At 41.5% G+C, this 17,501-nt stretch overlaps 1 protein-coding gene across 1 annotated transcript in view; it reads left to right on the forward strand.

Moving 5' to 3' along the window:
- The window catches only part of LOC136873672 (synaptotagmin-15-like), a 137,265-nt gene that overhangs the window by 94,821 nt on the left and 24,943 nt on the right, over positions 1–17,501 (forward strand). Inside the window, exon 8 of the mRNA XM_068224953.1 lies at positions 16,578–16,685. Within this exon, the coding sequence (XP_068081054.1) occupies positions 16,578–16,685 (108 nt within the window). The remainder of the gene's footprint in view (positions 1–16,577; positions 16,686–17,501) is intronic.

The following is a 17,501-nucleotide window of genomic DNA, read 5'->3' on the forward strand; positions in this document are numbered from 1 at the left end:
TGGAATTTGAATAATTTACGAGTAGTAACATAGACCGATAAGTAGTAAATAAAATATCCCCTATTTTAAGTTAATATAAGAAGACGGAAAATATGAAATATTATGCAGTGTGTCCCGTTATAATATCATAAAGGGAGAATGAATGGTTGTTCTTGAATGAAAGTTCAAAAGCTATTACCACAAACAAATCTCAAATATGATTTTACTATCTACACTTTTCTCATGTTGGGCTTTTCGTCCGCGGACACACAGCACATTAATGGGCGGGAGATGAGTGTATACCTGCTTTAGTCACAGTAACGTTGTGGTTACGTCATAGGCTGTGAAGGTTAATGCTGGATGGATTGGGTGTATGTCTGCCAGTCAATCTCCATCACTATAGTGATGCACTAGCCCGAAATTCAGGCAGAAACGTTTTCTAACACCAGTCCTTGGTGAACATGTAAGTAAAAAGGGCCTATCGCTGTGCGATTCCTGGCAGGTTGTACATATAAGGTAGATTGTACACTTTTAGACGCAAGTTTTCCAAAAAAATTGTTCTCACTCCTTGACTGTCAGTAACTCATGTACTCGCATTTTATTGACAACAAGTACAATGTACTTCAGGATTTATGGAATGATTTCAATTGAAGAAAGAAATTTATTGCAACGTTCTTCTTCGCAAATGTTCAAACTGACCACCATCATTATCCAGACAAAGCTGATAAGGTGCACGAGTAGCATCAAAAACTGTTTGAAGTAGTTTATTTGAAATTTGGAGATACTCTCTTTCAATTTCCTGTTGCAACGCACGGCCTGTTTCTGGTTTTGTGACATAAACCTTATATTTGAAGAAGTCCATGGGAGCCAAGTCGTACTCTGCGGTCAGGACAGTCTTCATTAAGAGCGTGTGTAAATGTTGGAACGTAACTTATCCATTGGATTCGCTTCAACATCCGATGAATGTTAATAAAATGTGAGTACATGAGCCTTTATGACTGAGAACAGTGGGGTTTAAACCCACTATCTCCCGGATGCAAGCTCACAGCTGCGCGCCCCTAACCACACAGCCAGACTCGTAGCTGAATGGTCAGCGGTGTGGCTTCTCCAATGGAAGCTTACAGCTACACGTGCATAATTGCACGGTCATCACGCTCGCCGATTTATTTCATTAGCTGCTGCGAATGAGGGGTAAGACGTGGGCTTTAGGCACAGAGGTCCCGGGTCATACTCATCACAAAGCGCAGGTTGCCTACGAGCGCGAGCGTCAAATCAGAAAAGACTTGCACCAACTCTTTCCGGAGGCTACATAAATTGCTTTACGCACACCGAGGAGTAAAAAGGAAGCGGCTGGAGACTTAAATTAAGATACAGCCGCAACATATTTGTTTGGTGAGAAAATGCGAAATTACTTTAAACTATTTTTACGGCTGCTAACATAGTGAGGTTTCAAGGGTGTAGCTCTATGGCTAAATCGTTCGCTTTCAGATTTTTTTTCATTGTATCAACCCCTAGACCTAGACACATCATTTTTAAATTATATGTGATAATTACTTTAATTCACAGTACTGCATGGAACTGTATGGTAAAAGTGCTGCGTATGCTGAGTCATATATCCGGTCATGCCAGCGCGACATGCAGGTAGAATCTCGCAGTGTGTCTCGTTCATTTCTTTCTATGGCTACATGCAGAGCGCACAGACAGATACAAAAGATCTTTAAAATTAATCTTTCCCCCGTTTTCACATATAAGTATCTCAGGTAATCAAAATTAAAATAAAAAAACTAAAATGGCTATATCTGTGAATGAATTGTGCAGAGAATTAAAACTCGTGTACTCTAGAAAATAAGAAGTAGTGTATTTGTTATCATGTATAGTCTCTTGTTATCTTACACATCACCGGGCGAGTTGGCTGTGCGGTTAGAGGCGCGCGGCTGTGAGCTTGCATCCGGAAGATAGTGGGTTCGAATCCCACTGTCGGCAGCCTTGAGGATGGTTTTCCGTGTTTTCCCATTTTCACACCAGGCAAATGCTGGGGCTGTACACTAATGAAGGCCACGGTGCTTCCTTCCAACTCCTAGGCCTTTCCCATCCCATCGTCGCCATAAGACCTATCTGTGTCGGTGCGACGTAAAGCAACTAACAGAAAAAAAGGCGTACACATCAGAGAGTTTCAGTGTTCGATTACATGCATGTAATTTTTTACGGTAACTGTGTCATGAATCATGTGTAGACAGAATACGAAATAAGGAGTGAGGTATTTTTATTCTAGCTTTAATCAGAGAGATCAGGGTTCGATTCCATGTGTTGCATGTATTTTGATTTTATTCCGATGCTGAACAGAGAGAACAGGGTTTGAATCCATTACTTTTTTATTCTGCCACGGTGTCTAAATCAGAGCGATCAGAGTACGAACCTATAACTGTAATACATAATTTTTCTGTTGCGTGTGATAGATATTTTCTTTTCAAAATCTGACATTCAACAGATATATCACTGATCGATCCATCACAGTAATAGAGAGAGATTAATTCATAGTGGTTATGTGTTTTGTATTTTTATTCTACCATTAATCAGAGAGATCAGGATTCGATTTCATGTGTTGCATGTATTAGAGAGTTTTTATTCTGACGATGAACAGAGAGAACAGGGTTTGAATCCATTATTTAAAAAAAAATTATGGTGACTAAATCAGAGAGATCAGACATCGAATCTAGCCTATATCTGCAATATAGATTTCTTCTGTTACATGTGTTAGAGATTTTCATTCTTTTAATCTGACCTTCAACAGAGAGATCAGTGTTCGAATCCATCACAGTAGTAGAGATTTTTTATAGTGGTAATGTGTCATATAGTTAATGTTATATTGAATTATGTGTAGACAGCACACTAAATAAGGAGTGAGGTAGATCTTTATTCTTTCATTAATCAGAGAGACCAGGGTTCGAAATCCATGTGATGCACGTATTAGGACTTTTCTTATTCTAGCACTGAACAGAGAGATCAGACCGTCTCCAGGGTGTATCGTCAATGGTTGAATGCGAGTGCCACCGTCCACAACAGATGAACGGCCGGCCGTCCAGCCACCCTCGATGACCGTGACCTGCGACATCTGAGACGGATTGTCAATAGTGACAGACGAGCAACCGTGCAACAAATCAAGAATCAATTCAACACAGACCGTGCTAGACACGTCTCCCAGTGAACAATCCGTAGGAACATGGGTTCTATGGGGTATGGGAGCCGGCGTCGCACACGGGTGCCACTGTTAACCCAACGTCATCGGGCACAAAGACGCGCATTTGTCGCCAGTCACCAGCGATGGACACTGAAACGATGGCGTAACGTGATATGGTCGGACGAATCACGATTTCAACTGCACCGTGCCGATGGGAGGCACCGTGTATGGCGCAGACCACATAAAGCGATGGACCCCGCCTGCCTCGAATGTGTGGTTAGGGCGCTGGTGTCCCTGTTATGGCCTGGGGTGCATTTTACTGGGTATGGAATGGGGCGCTTAAGTGTTCTGGAAGAGACTTTGAATGGTACGCGGTATGTTGAGCTGCTCGGAGACCATCTCCACCCATGTTTGGCCTTCCAACTTCCAGACGGTTCTGCGGTGTTTCAAGATGATAACGCGCCGCCACATCGCTCCCACGTCGCCCGGGAATGGTTCCAGGAACATGCAGCGGAGGTCCAACGAGTGCCAAGGCCACCCAGGAGCCCCGATATGAACCCTATCGAGCATAACTGGGATGTCCTGGAGCGCAGGCTCCGTGCCATGGATCCTGCACCCACGAACAGACCAGCATTGGCGGCCGCTCTGCAAACGATTTGGTGTCAGCTGCGTCCAGAGAACTACCAGGGACTTAACGACTCACTTCCACGGCGTCTCACTGCAGTTCGCAGGGCTAGAGGAGGCCCCATACGCTATTAGGTGACTATCCCATGACATTTGTTAAGTCAGTGTATACATCTGCATTCGAACTGTGGTGGACAACATAAACCTATCTGTTGCACTGGAATTCTTTGTACCTACTCCCTGAGATGATTCTTCATCACCTTACTTCCAAACATTGGGCAACCCTGGCTGGAGAGAGGGCGTCACTCTCTAGGTGGCCCGCTCCGCCCCTTTGGGTTCTTCATATTCCTTCTCTCCACCGCCACCTCTCTATTTCCTACCGGTTTCCTCATCGAAGGGCGAACAATATTGGGCTACATGTTCACTGTATCTTCGATGGTATATCTTGTAGTCGGCGCGCATCTAGATGTTTTTTCCTTCCTGTATCCTATGATGAATCCATTCCTGAAATGCTGTCCAGTATTTCTGATTCACATTGTATAAAAGTGACAGTGAACTCCAACTCTACAAATGTGATAGTATTCTAATTACAATAGTTTTCCAGAATAAATTATAAAGAATAGGGCGAATAAACGTCCGTTTTCGTTGCTGAATGGTCAGCGTTGAGGCCTTCAGTTCAGGGGGTCCAGGGTTCGATTCCCGGTCTAGTCTGGAGTTTTAATCACGTCTGATTAACTCTTCTGGGTCGCAGGCTGGACGTTTATGTTCGTTCCTACAGTCGCCTCTTCATATTCAGACACGCCACACTACCAACCACCACAGAAACACGCAATAGTGATTACATCCCTCCACATGGGATTAGTGTCATGAAGGGTACCCGGCCGTTAAACGGGGCCAAATCCACGTGTGTGTGTGTGTGTGTGTGTGTGTGTGTGTGTGTGTGGCTCAATTCTCACCCGCGACACAATACGTGGAAAAGCTATGGAATAATAATAATAGTTAACGACAGTTTGGCGAAGAGGATATGGGAATACACTAGGAAAGCAAGTACACCGTAACCTGGACAAAAGAAGTTATCAAAGATCATACTGAAACACCGAAAGCATTTTGGACAGAATCACATTCCGGAAAATAGTTGACAGACACTGGGAATTTCAGAAACCAGAGAAGCAACAACAAACTTTGACAGACCGAGAGAGGGAGGCTAGAAGTCATAGAAGCATAAGAGACAGAAAGCCGAGAAGCAGAAGCATAAGCTATGCGTGGTCCATAGAAGGCCAAAACGAATGCAAAAAGAAAAAATATAATAATAGTAGTAATAATAATAATAATCTTGTGGTCCCTGTTACCATGTTCAGGTATTTTTATTCTACACCATTCAGGCTGCTAAAGTGTCAATTTCGACGACCTGTTTTTATTTACCGGACATCTGAGCCTCTGATGGGCGATCTACGGCTGAATTGTTTAATTTTGACTGGTAAACACCAAATGTGTCACCAGAGATCTTTTACATGACGACTTCGGCTGCATTGAGTACCGAATGGACTTTATCCCGCTGTTTAAAAATCTCATTTCCTCTGCCAGATTTGAACCAGCAGTCTTGGAACCGATGAAAAAATGAAATGTCGTATGGCTTTTAGTGCTGGGATATCCCAGGACGGGTTCGGCTCGCCAGGTGCAGGTCTTTCTATTTGACGCTCCTAGGCGACCTGCGCGTCGTAATGAGGATCAAATGATGAAGACAACACATACACCCAGCCCCCGTGCCATTAGAATTAACCAATTAAGGTTAAAATCCCCGACCCGGCCGGGAATCGAACCCGGGATCCTCTTAACCGAAGGCCAGTACGCTGACCGTTCAGCCAACGAGTCGGACCTTGGAACCGATGTCCAGCACTGTAACATTAATCTACAAATGGAGCAAGGGCGACAATTTAGTAAAATATGAACTCTGAGGCTGGAACAAATCAAATGGCTTAAACTTTAAAAGGTGTTAGGAGCTACTAATTTACTGCACATTAAATTATCTGGGCTCATAAATGTAGAGGAATGTTGGTAAAGAGGAAAATAATCAGATGTAAAACATTAGACATCATCAATCTACAACAGAAGACTATTTTAGAACGAATTCACAACTTAATCCAGAATGACTACCCTGGCTTTCTTATCTTCGTTAAACAGGTACCCTAGTTCCTTATCGAAGCCATGCACACGCCGTTCTTCAGAGTATTCCATTCAACGGACCCGTGACAAATTGAAAGTGCACAGTTGAGGGATTCCATCAGCCTACCGAAGTGCCTTTCAGAATAAATCCTCAAAAGAGTCAGTACCAGGAATTCGTTAGCATAATCCTGAACAGCAAGTACTGTGACCGATTTCTGCAGATCTTTAACATAATGGGGTCACCGCAGATGTTCTAGAACAGCGGAATAATGAGGGCCTAATCAAGTGTACATGATATGTACGGAAGATCTAAATTAGGCATTATTCTCGCGAGAACATTCCAACGGATACTAATCCATTCGAAACATCAACGAACAGGGTGAATAAACACGTCGTTATTTCTTATCTCTTCACTTATTTGAAAAGCCTTAGGTCTGTAATATCGATTGCTACTCAGTTTGCAGATATTGGGGTGACTTATACAGCGTCTCCCGTATAAAAGAAGGCCAAATGCACGGCTTTCGTACACTTAGCTATGGCAGTTGCCTCAGCCAAACTTACATCGCTCGCGGCTGCCCAGATTTAAGCGTGTATACAGTATTATATGAAATCTCACCTTATAAAAGATGTTGGAAGTGTCATCCTTCCTGGTGTTACGACCGTTCTACGACATCTTACGTTCTGTCATCTGTTGCATTCTACTGCTCGCTCCTGACTGGCTTCTTCTCCGGCACTGCTTTTGCTGCCTGGCTGTGACGTCACACCTACGTGACCTTCGTCGAGTAACTTCTCGAATCTCTTCACTTCGTATATAAGCAAGCCATTCCTTCGTTTCGACGGTCAGACATTTAGTGCATATTAACTCAAGTGTAGAGAGCGAACTGTTCGCTGGGGGCTGGCCCGTAGTTGTTGTGGTCTTTCGCTCTTTTAATTAAGAATTGAACTTTGAATGATTGATCATTTTGTGGCTTCTCGGTCTCCATTGTAAAAGAGTCTTTCTGACCGAAAATCTTAATCAATTTCATAACTTTAAAAGACTAATTGTGCTTGGACGAATGATAGAAGTGTTGCCACCTTTTGGACATTTTCTACAGGCCCGAGTGGTCGCTTACATCACCGAAGTAGTAGTGTTTAAGCAGTCTGGAAGGATTCACCCGTCTTCCTTTCTTTCCTTTCGTACTAAATCTGTCCCCTATTTCTTTCCTTTATTCCGATATTGAGTAATGTAATTCTCTTTCCTCCCGATGTGTTTTAGCTTTCTTTCCCTCTTTGAGGTTTCAAATAAAGATTGTGAGAGTGGCCTTTAATTGGTATGGTGAAGCGTACTAATCCCCACTTTTTATTGGAAGTCGTGCAATCTATTAGGTACTAATTGTGTTTTCTCTTTTGAATACGGGTCTTCAGCTTTAGCTGAATATTATAACTGCTATCTCCAAGAATTCTTATTATTTGTCTCGATTGTATCCTGGTCGTCAAGTGGGTTGTGCCCTTATCATATGTTTGTATTTCCTATCCTTCAACTGATTTATATATTACCTGTTCTAGTCATTTATGCTTAAAATATAGCTTGTTTTAAATTGATTCTTCACCCTTGTATTTGGTTCGATGTATGTATCCTCTGTCCTCTCACTCCTTGCTTATTCCTTTTTTTGAACTCGGTACCTACCACGGACAGCCCTCTCGGATAGCCCGCTAAGCTTCCGCTGCCTCTGTCGATTGGATAAAGCTAAGCCCGATATACTAATTTCTCTTGGTGTCGTCCCAGTTTATTGAGATGTCGGGCATATGCCTTTCAGTGGTTTAACAAGTTTCCACCAGTGAAACAATATTGCTCTCCTCAAGCGTTCAGCGGCCCTCATACTGACACAATTCGCCACAAATGGTAGCAGACAATTCTTTCTATTAACTATATGCCCTTTTTTACTTCTAGCTATGGCATGTTTCTCCGATAACTTTCCTCTGGGTAACAGTTCGAATTCTTCACCACTTCTTTCATATCATAATTTGTCCTTGCCCAACCCTCCTGTTGGGAACTTGATTCCTTTCTCTCCTTCTTCTAATTCATCAATGCTTTCCCCTGATAACATAAAACCTCCTCCAATCTTTTCTCAACATGCAATGTTTCCGTTGCCACCATCCCATTTTTCTTCCTCCCCTCACCCCAATTCTGTTGACAGTGCACTTAATATTCAGATAGTTAAGCAGTCATTGCTTCTTGTACCTCAACTACAGATTCGTTATAAATTAAGTACTGAGTTTGTCCATCGCCACCAATTACCCACTGAATCTACACATGACTGTCTTGATTGTCTTACCACCTATAGTGATGTATTAAACATCGCTTATAATACTTCTGAGTTAATCTCAATTGTCAATTTTTATGCTTCTCCTTCCTTTCGTCAGCTCATTGATGCACTTAACCCCCCCCCCCACTACCATGCTTCAGCTATATAATTTGGCTCAGTCTCATGTCATTAATTCTTTAGGAGACCTTTCATATTATTCATCTACTCCCCCACCTAGTATCGCCCCCTTCTTCACCTACTTCGTTACCTTCGCCTTCCGTCTCCCCTTCTCCATCCACCAATCGTTCAAATATAACATGCTTCCGTTGTAAAGGTCAGGGACATATTTCTAAGTATTGTACTGCCTCACTTTCGGGAAACGCCTTCCACCCACTTCGTTAGGCAGTTGTAGTATTATTGGGGAAAACCTGCCTTCATCTACCTCTTCTCCTGCTCAAAATGTTCCTCAATGTTCTTCCACTATAAATAGTGCTTCCTTTCTTCCATGTACTTATCATGTGTTGATAACTGTGAAAAATTTGCCATCGATTGCTCTTTTAGATTCAGGTGCGGCTGTATCCCTTATTAGTTTACCATTTTTTGAATCATTAAAAGCTAATTTTCCTCATTTGCAGTATATTCCATCTTCTCGACAATGTATTACCGCATCAAACCAACCCCTTCATGTCCTTGGCACTGTATCTTTAAGCACTAAAATGCAATACTTTTCCTGGCCTTTTACCTTTCTTGTGGTTGAACATTTATCGTCTCCTCTTATCTTAGGTTTTGATTTTTTCTCACACTGGTCTCATTCTTGATTCAGTTAACTCCCAGGTTTCCTTTCACTTTTCATCTAAGTCTGTTCCATTGATAAACCTGTTTGATTATCCCTTTTCCCATCAGTCTTCCTCCTTCACAATTAATTCCCTTTATTCTGATCAGGTACAGTCTCTGCTCCACGAATTTTCTGATGTGATCACCCCTAATTTAGGTACTGTTAAGAACTTCACTGCTCATATCGATCTGACTGACACTAGTCCGGTTCGTTCTTCTCAATATTTTCTCAGCCCTCGAAGGATGAAAGTTCTTAATGAATTAGTTGATAAGATGCTTCGTGATGGCACTATCATTCCCTCATCCTCCAATTGCGCTTCTCTTGCCTTCATCGTTAATAAACCTGATGGATCATTTCGATTTATTGTCGATTATAGAAAATTGAACTCAAGTATATTGTATGATGCCTATCCGATGCCCATATTACAATCTGCTTTTCAACATTTTTCCAATTCCCATTATTTTACTATTTTTGATTTTAATTCCGCTTACAATCAGATTCCTCTTGATGATATTAGTTCTCGCTACACTGCGTTTATTGCGCCTAATGGTTTATATCAGTTCAAAAAGTTCCTTTTGGTTTAAATCTTGGATCCGAGATCATGCAGCGTTTTGTTGATTCGTTATTTTCCGATCTTAAATACAAATATTTATTTCCTTTTATTGACGATATCCTTGTTTATTCTCCCGATTTTGAATCTCACCTCCTGCATGTCCGTGAAGTTCTTGCACGTCTTCGTTTAGTTGGTTTGACTGTTAATCCTACCAAGGTTCTTGTCGCTCAAACATCTATCAAATTTCTTGGTCATATCCTCAGTTCACAGGGTGTCGCTGTTCATCCTGACCGTGTTTCCGCCATTCACGAAATTCCCCCTCCTCAGAATTTGAAACAGTTGCGCTCTTTCTTAGGGATGGTTGGATTTTATGCCAAATACATTCCTAATTTCTCTGAAATTTCGGAACCTTTAAATCTCCTTAAAAGAAAAGGTGTGAAATTTCATTGGACTAATTCTCAACAAATTGCTTTTAATACCTTAAAATCAAAACTCTCTCATGCCCCTCTTCTGCAAATTCCCGATTTTTCCCTCCCCTTTGAACTCTCAACTGATGCCTCTGACGTCGCTCTTGGTGCTGTGTTACAACAAACGTCTAATGGCCAAACCTTACCCATTGCCTATTTTAGCCGTCTTTTATCTCCTGGCGAACGAAAGTATTCTGTCTACGAAAGAGAAGCTCTCGGGCTTCTTCTAGCCATTGAACATTTTGCCGAATACTTGGACCATCGGGAATTTGTAGTAAATACCGATAATCAAGCTTTATCCTGGTTGCTTCATAGTGCTCCTAAGATAGGTCGTACTGGTCGTTGGCTCCTTCGGTTATCTCGTTTTAAATTTTCGCTTAAGTTCGTATCGGGTTTTCATAATTCAGTTGCTGATGCTTTATCCCGACTTTTTGAAGATAATCAATCCCATGAACCTGAAATTGATTCTTTGCCGGTTAATGCTATTTTTTCTCTTTCTTCCCTTACCAATTTTCCTCTTTCTTTTCAGTCGTGTGTAGACCATCAGAAACAAGATCCGTATTGCCAACAGTTGATTCATGACCTTTCTCTTCCAAATTACTCTGGTCTTTTCCGTTTGCAAAATGATCTTCTCGTCTTTAAACCTACTCCACGTGCTATTTCTCGCCTCGCTCTCCCTTCAAATTTACGTCCTATGATTTTTCAGTATTTTCATGGTTCTCCTGTTGGGGGCCACTTTGGAATGGCCAAAACTTATGCTCGTCTTGCCTCTTTATTTTTTTGGCCACAGATGAGAAACGACATATATTCTTGGGTTCGTTTATGTGATTCTTGTCAAAAACATTAGCCACTCAACCACCAACCCTATGGGACATATGCCGCTTCTCCTGCCACTCATTCCGCTGAGAAATTATATATTGATATTGTTGGCCCATCAGTTAAATCTTCAAAAGCAAATGCTTTTATATTCACCTTGCTCGACGGTTTTTCAAAGTTTCTTATTGTTCGTCCGCTACGAAATATTTCTTCCCAAATCATCATTAATTTATTATCCACTCAGATTTTTCCTATCATTGGTCTTCCTAAAGTATTAATTTCCGATAATGCTTCTATCTTTACCTCTAAGACCTTTTATAATTTTTGCTTCTCTCAGGGTATCAAGAAAGTTTTTACCTCCCCATATCACCCTCAGGGTAACATTGTAGAACGTTACCATCGAAATCTCAAAACCTTTCTTTCTATTTTTCATTCCACCGACCATAAATCCTGGGATTCTGAACTTCCCCATTTTGTTTTGGCACTAAATGCTACTATTAACTCTTCTACCTCCTTTACCCCTGACAAGTTGTTTCTTGGCAGAGAGTTACACACACCCCTTTCTTTATCTTTGAACTTACCCTCATTATTGGATACCCCCTCATCTTCTCACTAATACACAACTGAATCACGCCCTTCAACAACTTCTTCACGCCAGAGATCTTCACCGTAAGGCCTGTAATTCCCGAGTCCGTTCTCCATCTTTTCAAGTTTCTGATTTTGTATTACTAAAGAATCACCCCATTAGTTCTACTTCTCACAATCTATCTGATAAGCTTTCCCCCCGGTGGATTGGCCCTTTTCGTATCCTCTCCTTTCCCTCCCCGACTACTGTCCTTCTCCAATCCCTTGACATTCCTACTGATGTTAAGAAGGCTCATCTTTCTCAGCAGAAGAAATTTTTTCCTCTTTCTGTTCCTGAGGGTCAGGGATAGGGATTTCTTCCAGGCTATCTTTGTTGTGTCCTTTGGTTAGGTTATTTATCTTCTTTCATTCGTCCCTTTTTGAGTCTTCTATATTTGTATTCTTTTTCTCTCATTTCCTTTTGCTCACCCAGATTTGCTCTCTCCACTTACCCTTGACCCATGTCTGACTCTCCCACATACAATTTTCGGGGTTTTATATCCCATTTTGTTTTTCAATGCGGGAGATTTTACTTTAAAATCACATATATCCTATTGAAACATCGATGTTTATTGCATTTGTTTATTTCTACGTTAAGGCCACTCCCTTTTTTCATTAATATATATATATATATATATATATATATATATATATATATATATATATATTTGTAACTTTCTCTTTTCTATCCGCATCCCTTTTCTGCTCCTTTTTCCTAATATCCCTTTTTTCTTTTTTCCTTCTATCCCACCCTATCCTATACCTGTTTTTCTTTCTCCCTTTTCTTTTTTCTTGCTGCTTATGCCTGTTTGGTTTTTGCTTTCCGTTTCTGCTTCATCGTTCTACGAGTTCCTGCGGTGCTACCTCCTTGGGTCAACATGGGACTTTCTTCTTATCTTCTGGACCGTCGTCGCCATCTCCCCCATCCTTCGGATTCGCCGCGTGGAGGGAATATGTTACGACCGTTCTACGACATCTTACCTTCTGCCATCTGTTGCATTCTACTGCTCGCTCGCCCAGCTGTTTACTGACTGGCTTGTTCTCCAGCACTGCTTTTGCTGCCTGGCTGTGACGTCACACCTACGTGATCTTCGTCGAGTAACTTCTCGAATCTCTTCACTTCGTATATAAGCAAGCCATTCATTCGTTTCGACGGTCAGACATTTAGTGCATATTAACTCAAGTGGAGAGAGCGAACTGTTCGCTGGCGGCTGGCCCGTAGCGATGTTTTATTTCCTTTTAATTTGTGAATAGCTGCATCGTGCTTCAACAGACTGGGTGAGCAAAATTTTATAAGTTGTTGTGGTCCTTCGTTCTTTTAATCAAGAATTGAACTTTGAATGATTGATCATTTTGTGGCTTCTCGGTCTCCATTGTAAAAGAATCCTTCTGACCGAAAATCTTAATCAATTTCATAACTTTAAAAGACTAATTGTGCTTGGACGAATGATAGAAGTGTTGCCACCTTTTGGACATTTTCTACAGGCCCGAGTGGTCGCTTACATCACCGAAGTAGTAGTGTTTAAGCACTTTCTTTCCTTTCGTACTAAATCTGTCCCCTTTTTCTTTCCTTTATTCCGATATTGAGTAATGTAATTCTCTTTCCTCCCGATGTGTTTTAACTCCCTTTCCCTCTTTGAGATTTCAAATAAAGATTGTAAGAGTGGCCTTTAATTGGTATGGTGAAGCGTACTAATCCCCCCCTTTTATTGGAAGTCGTGTAATCTATTAGGTACTAATTGTGTTTTCTCTTTTGAATACGGGTCTTCAGCTTTAGCTGAATATTATAACTGCTATCCCCAAGAATTCTTAATCATTATTTGTCTCGATTGTATCCTGGTCGTCAAGTGGGCTGTGCCCTTATCATATGTTTGTATTTCCTATCCTTCAACTGATTTATATATTACCTGTTCTAGTCATTTATGCTTAAAATATAGCTTGTTTTAAATTGCTTCTTCACTCTTGTATTTGGTTCGATGTATGTATCCTCTGTCCTCTCACTCCTTGCTTATTCCTTTTTTTGAACTCGGTACCTACCACGATATACTAATTTCTCTTGGTGTCGTCCCAGTTTATTGAGGTGTCGGGCATATGCCTTTCAGTGGTTTAACAAGTTTCCACCAGTGAAACAATATTGCTCGCCTCAAGCGTTCAGCGGCCCTCATACTGACCCAATTCGCCACACTGGGTTATAATAGCATTGTACATGGTAACCATATTCTGGCTGATGCGAGTGAATTCTCCCATTGTAATGATTCTGATTTCCTCGTAAAATTGTCTTTCACTTCCTCCAATGTGTGAGATACACTTTTAATTTCAGTTTACCACACAACTAAAACTCACACACTGTTAGATCTGCAGAACGAGGATGAGATATACCAGCACTGATCACTTTGTTTGCCAACACTTCCGAGATATTCTGCTGTATGTTTAGGAGATGAATCTTGAAAACTACCTTGCGATTTTTCCTCTTCCGTTAACCGATCAAAGATCGGCTTCAAAAATGTCATCTTGGTACCTCTCTGCAAAAAGATATAGGCCCAGCTATTCGTCTGGAATTAACGGCAAACCAAACATCGATACTTCTATCATAATGAGGGACTTCATAAACACCATTAGGATTTTCTGCACAACCAATATAGAAAGTTATGAGTGTTCACTCGACCATTAAGATGAAACCAGGTCTCATCCGAAAATAACACAGGCTGTGGGTTGAATAAACGATCGTTAAATGATGCAAGATGCCACTCACAATCTCACTCTTGTGGCTGGATCAGTAGGTTTTTAATAATGGGCCTATGTAAACATGTACAGTTTGATGTGTAACAGCTTTGTAGCTCTGTGTGCAGAAGAAATCGAAACCCCTACTTTTTGTGGTTATTTTGTGAGTGATTTATTCGGTGATCGTTCAAGATTCGCACCAATGTCATCTAGCTTTCCCTCTGTTAAAACTACTCTTGTGCGAGGATGTTTTCTTATTGTGCGCTGAGACAGTATTCGAAAAGCGTCCAAACACCAGAAAACATTGTTCGAGTGAAGGAAAGCCTGGAACAAAGTTCGACGAAGTTTCAACGCCACTGATGTGTGAAAGTGGGAATTAAGGGATTGTCGTGCCGCAACATCACCAGAAAGGAGCTGAATCCGTTTCCTTACAAATTTATTGTTGTCCATGTGTCCAGACGAACCTTCGCGTGTTGAGTTGTGCCGGTGGTCTCTGAGTGAAGTGGATTCAGTACTTTTGGATCTTCACTTTTTACTTTCTTCAGTTGATGCTATTTCCAGTATCTTCTGTGATGTTCATTAACAAGGGTTAATCCCGCGTCAGTCCTATTGTAAATAATTTTCGGGCCACTTTTCTTTTGCACAGCCTGTACTCAGAACAAGCTCCAAAAGTTCGTCGGTGTAGTTCGGATTCACCCTGTATTGAAAGTTAGGAACCAGAAATACAACACGTAACGGGGTAAACACAATGAGAGACCAGTGTTGGAGGAGGGAACAGCAGAACGAAGTGACAAGTACAAATACGATAACGCTTGTATCTCCATACACTACCGTCTTCAAAAAAAGAAATAAAAGCGCTTACTGTTCATCAGTCTCAGTTCTTCTGTATCCTTCCCTTCTCCTCTTTCACCGTTCATCATACTTGTTTCCACTTCCCAGGTTTATCAGAAAACTGGGTACCGGGCAAGTTGACAGTGCGCTTAGGAGCGTTCGGCTTACATCCGGGAGACAGTGGGTTCAAATCTTACTGTCGGCAGCCATGAAGATGGTTTTCCGTGGTTTCCAATTTTCACACCAGGCAAATGTACCTTAATGAAGGCCACGGCCGCTTCCTTCCCATTCCTAGGTATTTTCTGTCCCATCGTCGCCATAAGACCTATCTGTGTCGGTGCGACGTAAAGCAACTAGCAAAGAAAAAAAAAGAAAGAAAACTGGGCTTCAATCCTCATTAAAGGATCATCCTCTGTTACGCGTATTTTAGACCAGGTTCACTGTCTAATGTTAGAAAGTAATAGGCCGCTCCTCTATTCATGTACAGATTCATAATTTAAAGTAGCCTACTTGCTGCGTAAATGGAAAAGTACAGTAGACGATCCTCAGGGCATTGGAACCCAAGATCTCTCTAATCCAAGCTTCCGTCGCCGAAAACCACGGAGGTGTTAGTGCGACGTTAAACCACTATCAGAGAAATCAAGCTTGTAGCTACGGGACCAATAATATACTCTGTAACAGGTGAGACTTTATGTACGTCTGTCAATGCTAATAAGGTTGTGTGTTGTTTGCGGACACAACATATTTGGGAAGAGTACCAGCTCATTTCAAAGTTTTCCTTTCCACCTCTCTTCCACCGTCTTCGTTCAAAAAACGTATGCTGTAAAGAACAGTGTATTATTATCAGAATGAATTTAAAATTATAACGAATCTTATAGATGAGAAATAATTTATAAGCCTAAATGAATACATAAATAATTAGTAGTTAATTTGAAAAAAAATATTAAAAGGTGCAAACAGTTATTCTGAGATGCAAAAAAAAAAAGGATCATTACAGGACTAGGTCGTCATTATTTTCAAGGCCGAGTACCATTAACCGTGCGGTTCATGGCGTCCGCTGGTCTTCCGACCCCCTCCCGTTAAATTCATGTGCGGAGCCACACGGCAGGCCTACCTCGAAAATAAGCGAGATGCTCTAAGTAAAAAGGGGCACGCAGTCCCGGTTTGGTGCTTTGCACTAGTAATAGAAGTACAATGCAGATGCTTTATTTCACAAAGGCTTATCTGTATCTGCATATCGGGACTATTAATGGGCTGTCCGCAATCGCTACAACACTGCTAACAGGAGTATTCACGCTCGCAGGCCTGACCAACGGAGAGAGCAGAGCCTTAAAAAGGCCAGCTTCAGACCCATGTGAACATGGCTTACAAGCCTAGAACATTTCTATTATCACCATTGCACTGTGTAATTATTTTTTCCAGATATTTGTCTGTTATTTACTACATCATATTCTTCATTTCTGTTTGTTCGTCATATTTAACACTGAATTCACTTTTTCAGGAAGCTCAAGACTCCATCACAGACCTTGGAGAGCTACAAGTGTCCCTCTTGTACAACGAAAATCTTCACAGACTCGTGGTCACTGTCGTGGAGGCACGGAGGCTTAAGGTAAGTTTGTCATAACGAGACACAATTACCAGGAATGGAAACATGTTTCTTCAAAACTGTGTAATTTTTATCTTCCTTGCCAGACAGTGTAGCTCAAGCGGTTAAGGTGCTGGCTTTCTGTGCCTAAGTTGCCAGGTTCGATCCTGGTTCAGTCTGGTGGTATTTCAGGTCAGCCCCATATCGGTAGATTTACAGGCAAGTAAAATAAATCCAGCAAGACAAATTTCCAGCACATCGGCGTCTCCGAAAAACATAACAGTAGTTAATGGGACGTAAAAACATTATTATAATTATTTATCTTTCCATAAATTTCTAAGCCACTTTTCATATTCTGATATTTATATATTTTTCTAAACCTGATACGTACAAGGAAATGTCTTGTTCATACGCGTTTTATAATCACATCGACACAGATATGTCTTATGGCGACAGGGCTAGGAGTGGGAAGAAAGGGACCGTGGCGTTAATTAAGTTACAGCCTTGGCATTTGCCTCCTGTGAAAATGGAAAGGTACGGTAAACCATGTTCAGGACTGCCGACAGTGGGACTCGAACCTACTATTTCCCGAATGCAAGCTCACAGCTGCGCGCCCACCTCTCTCGGTGCGACTGCTAGACTCTCTGAATGTGCAGAATTGAATTGCAAACACAGAGTCTCTAGCTGACGCAGGCGTTGCTTCCATTTCAATCAGATTCTTTTTATTTTTCTTTGCGAGCTCTCTTAATCAATTATTTTTCTCTTCCAAACTCACTCTGTGGGTTAGTTGTAGTGCGGTCACCTTGGGATCTCCGGGTATACCTGGTTGACAGGAAAAGT

The sequence above is a fragment of the Anabrus simplex genome, chromosome 1, assembly GCF_040414725.1.
Source record: "Anabrus simplex isolate iqAnaSimp1 chromosome 1, ASM4041472v1, whole genome shotgun sequence".
In the NCBI taxonomy this organism is placed as follows: Eukaryota; Metazoa; Arthropoda; class Insecta; order Orthoptera; family Tettigoniidae; genus Anabrus; species Anabrus simplex.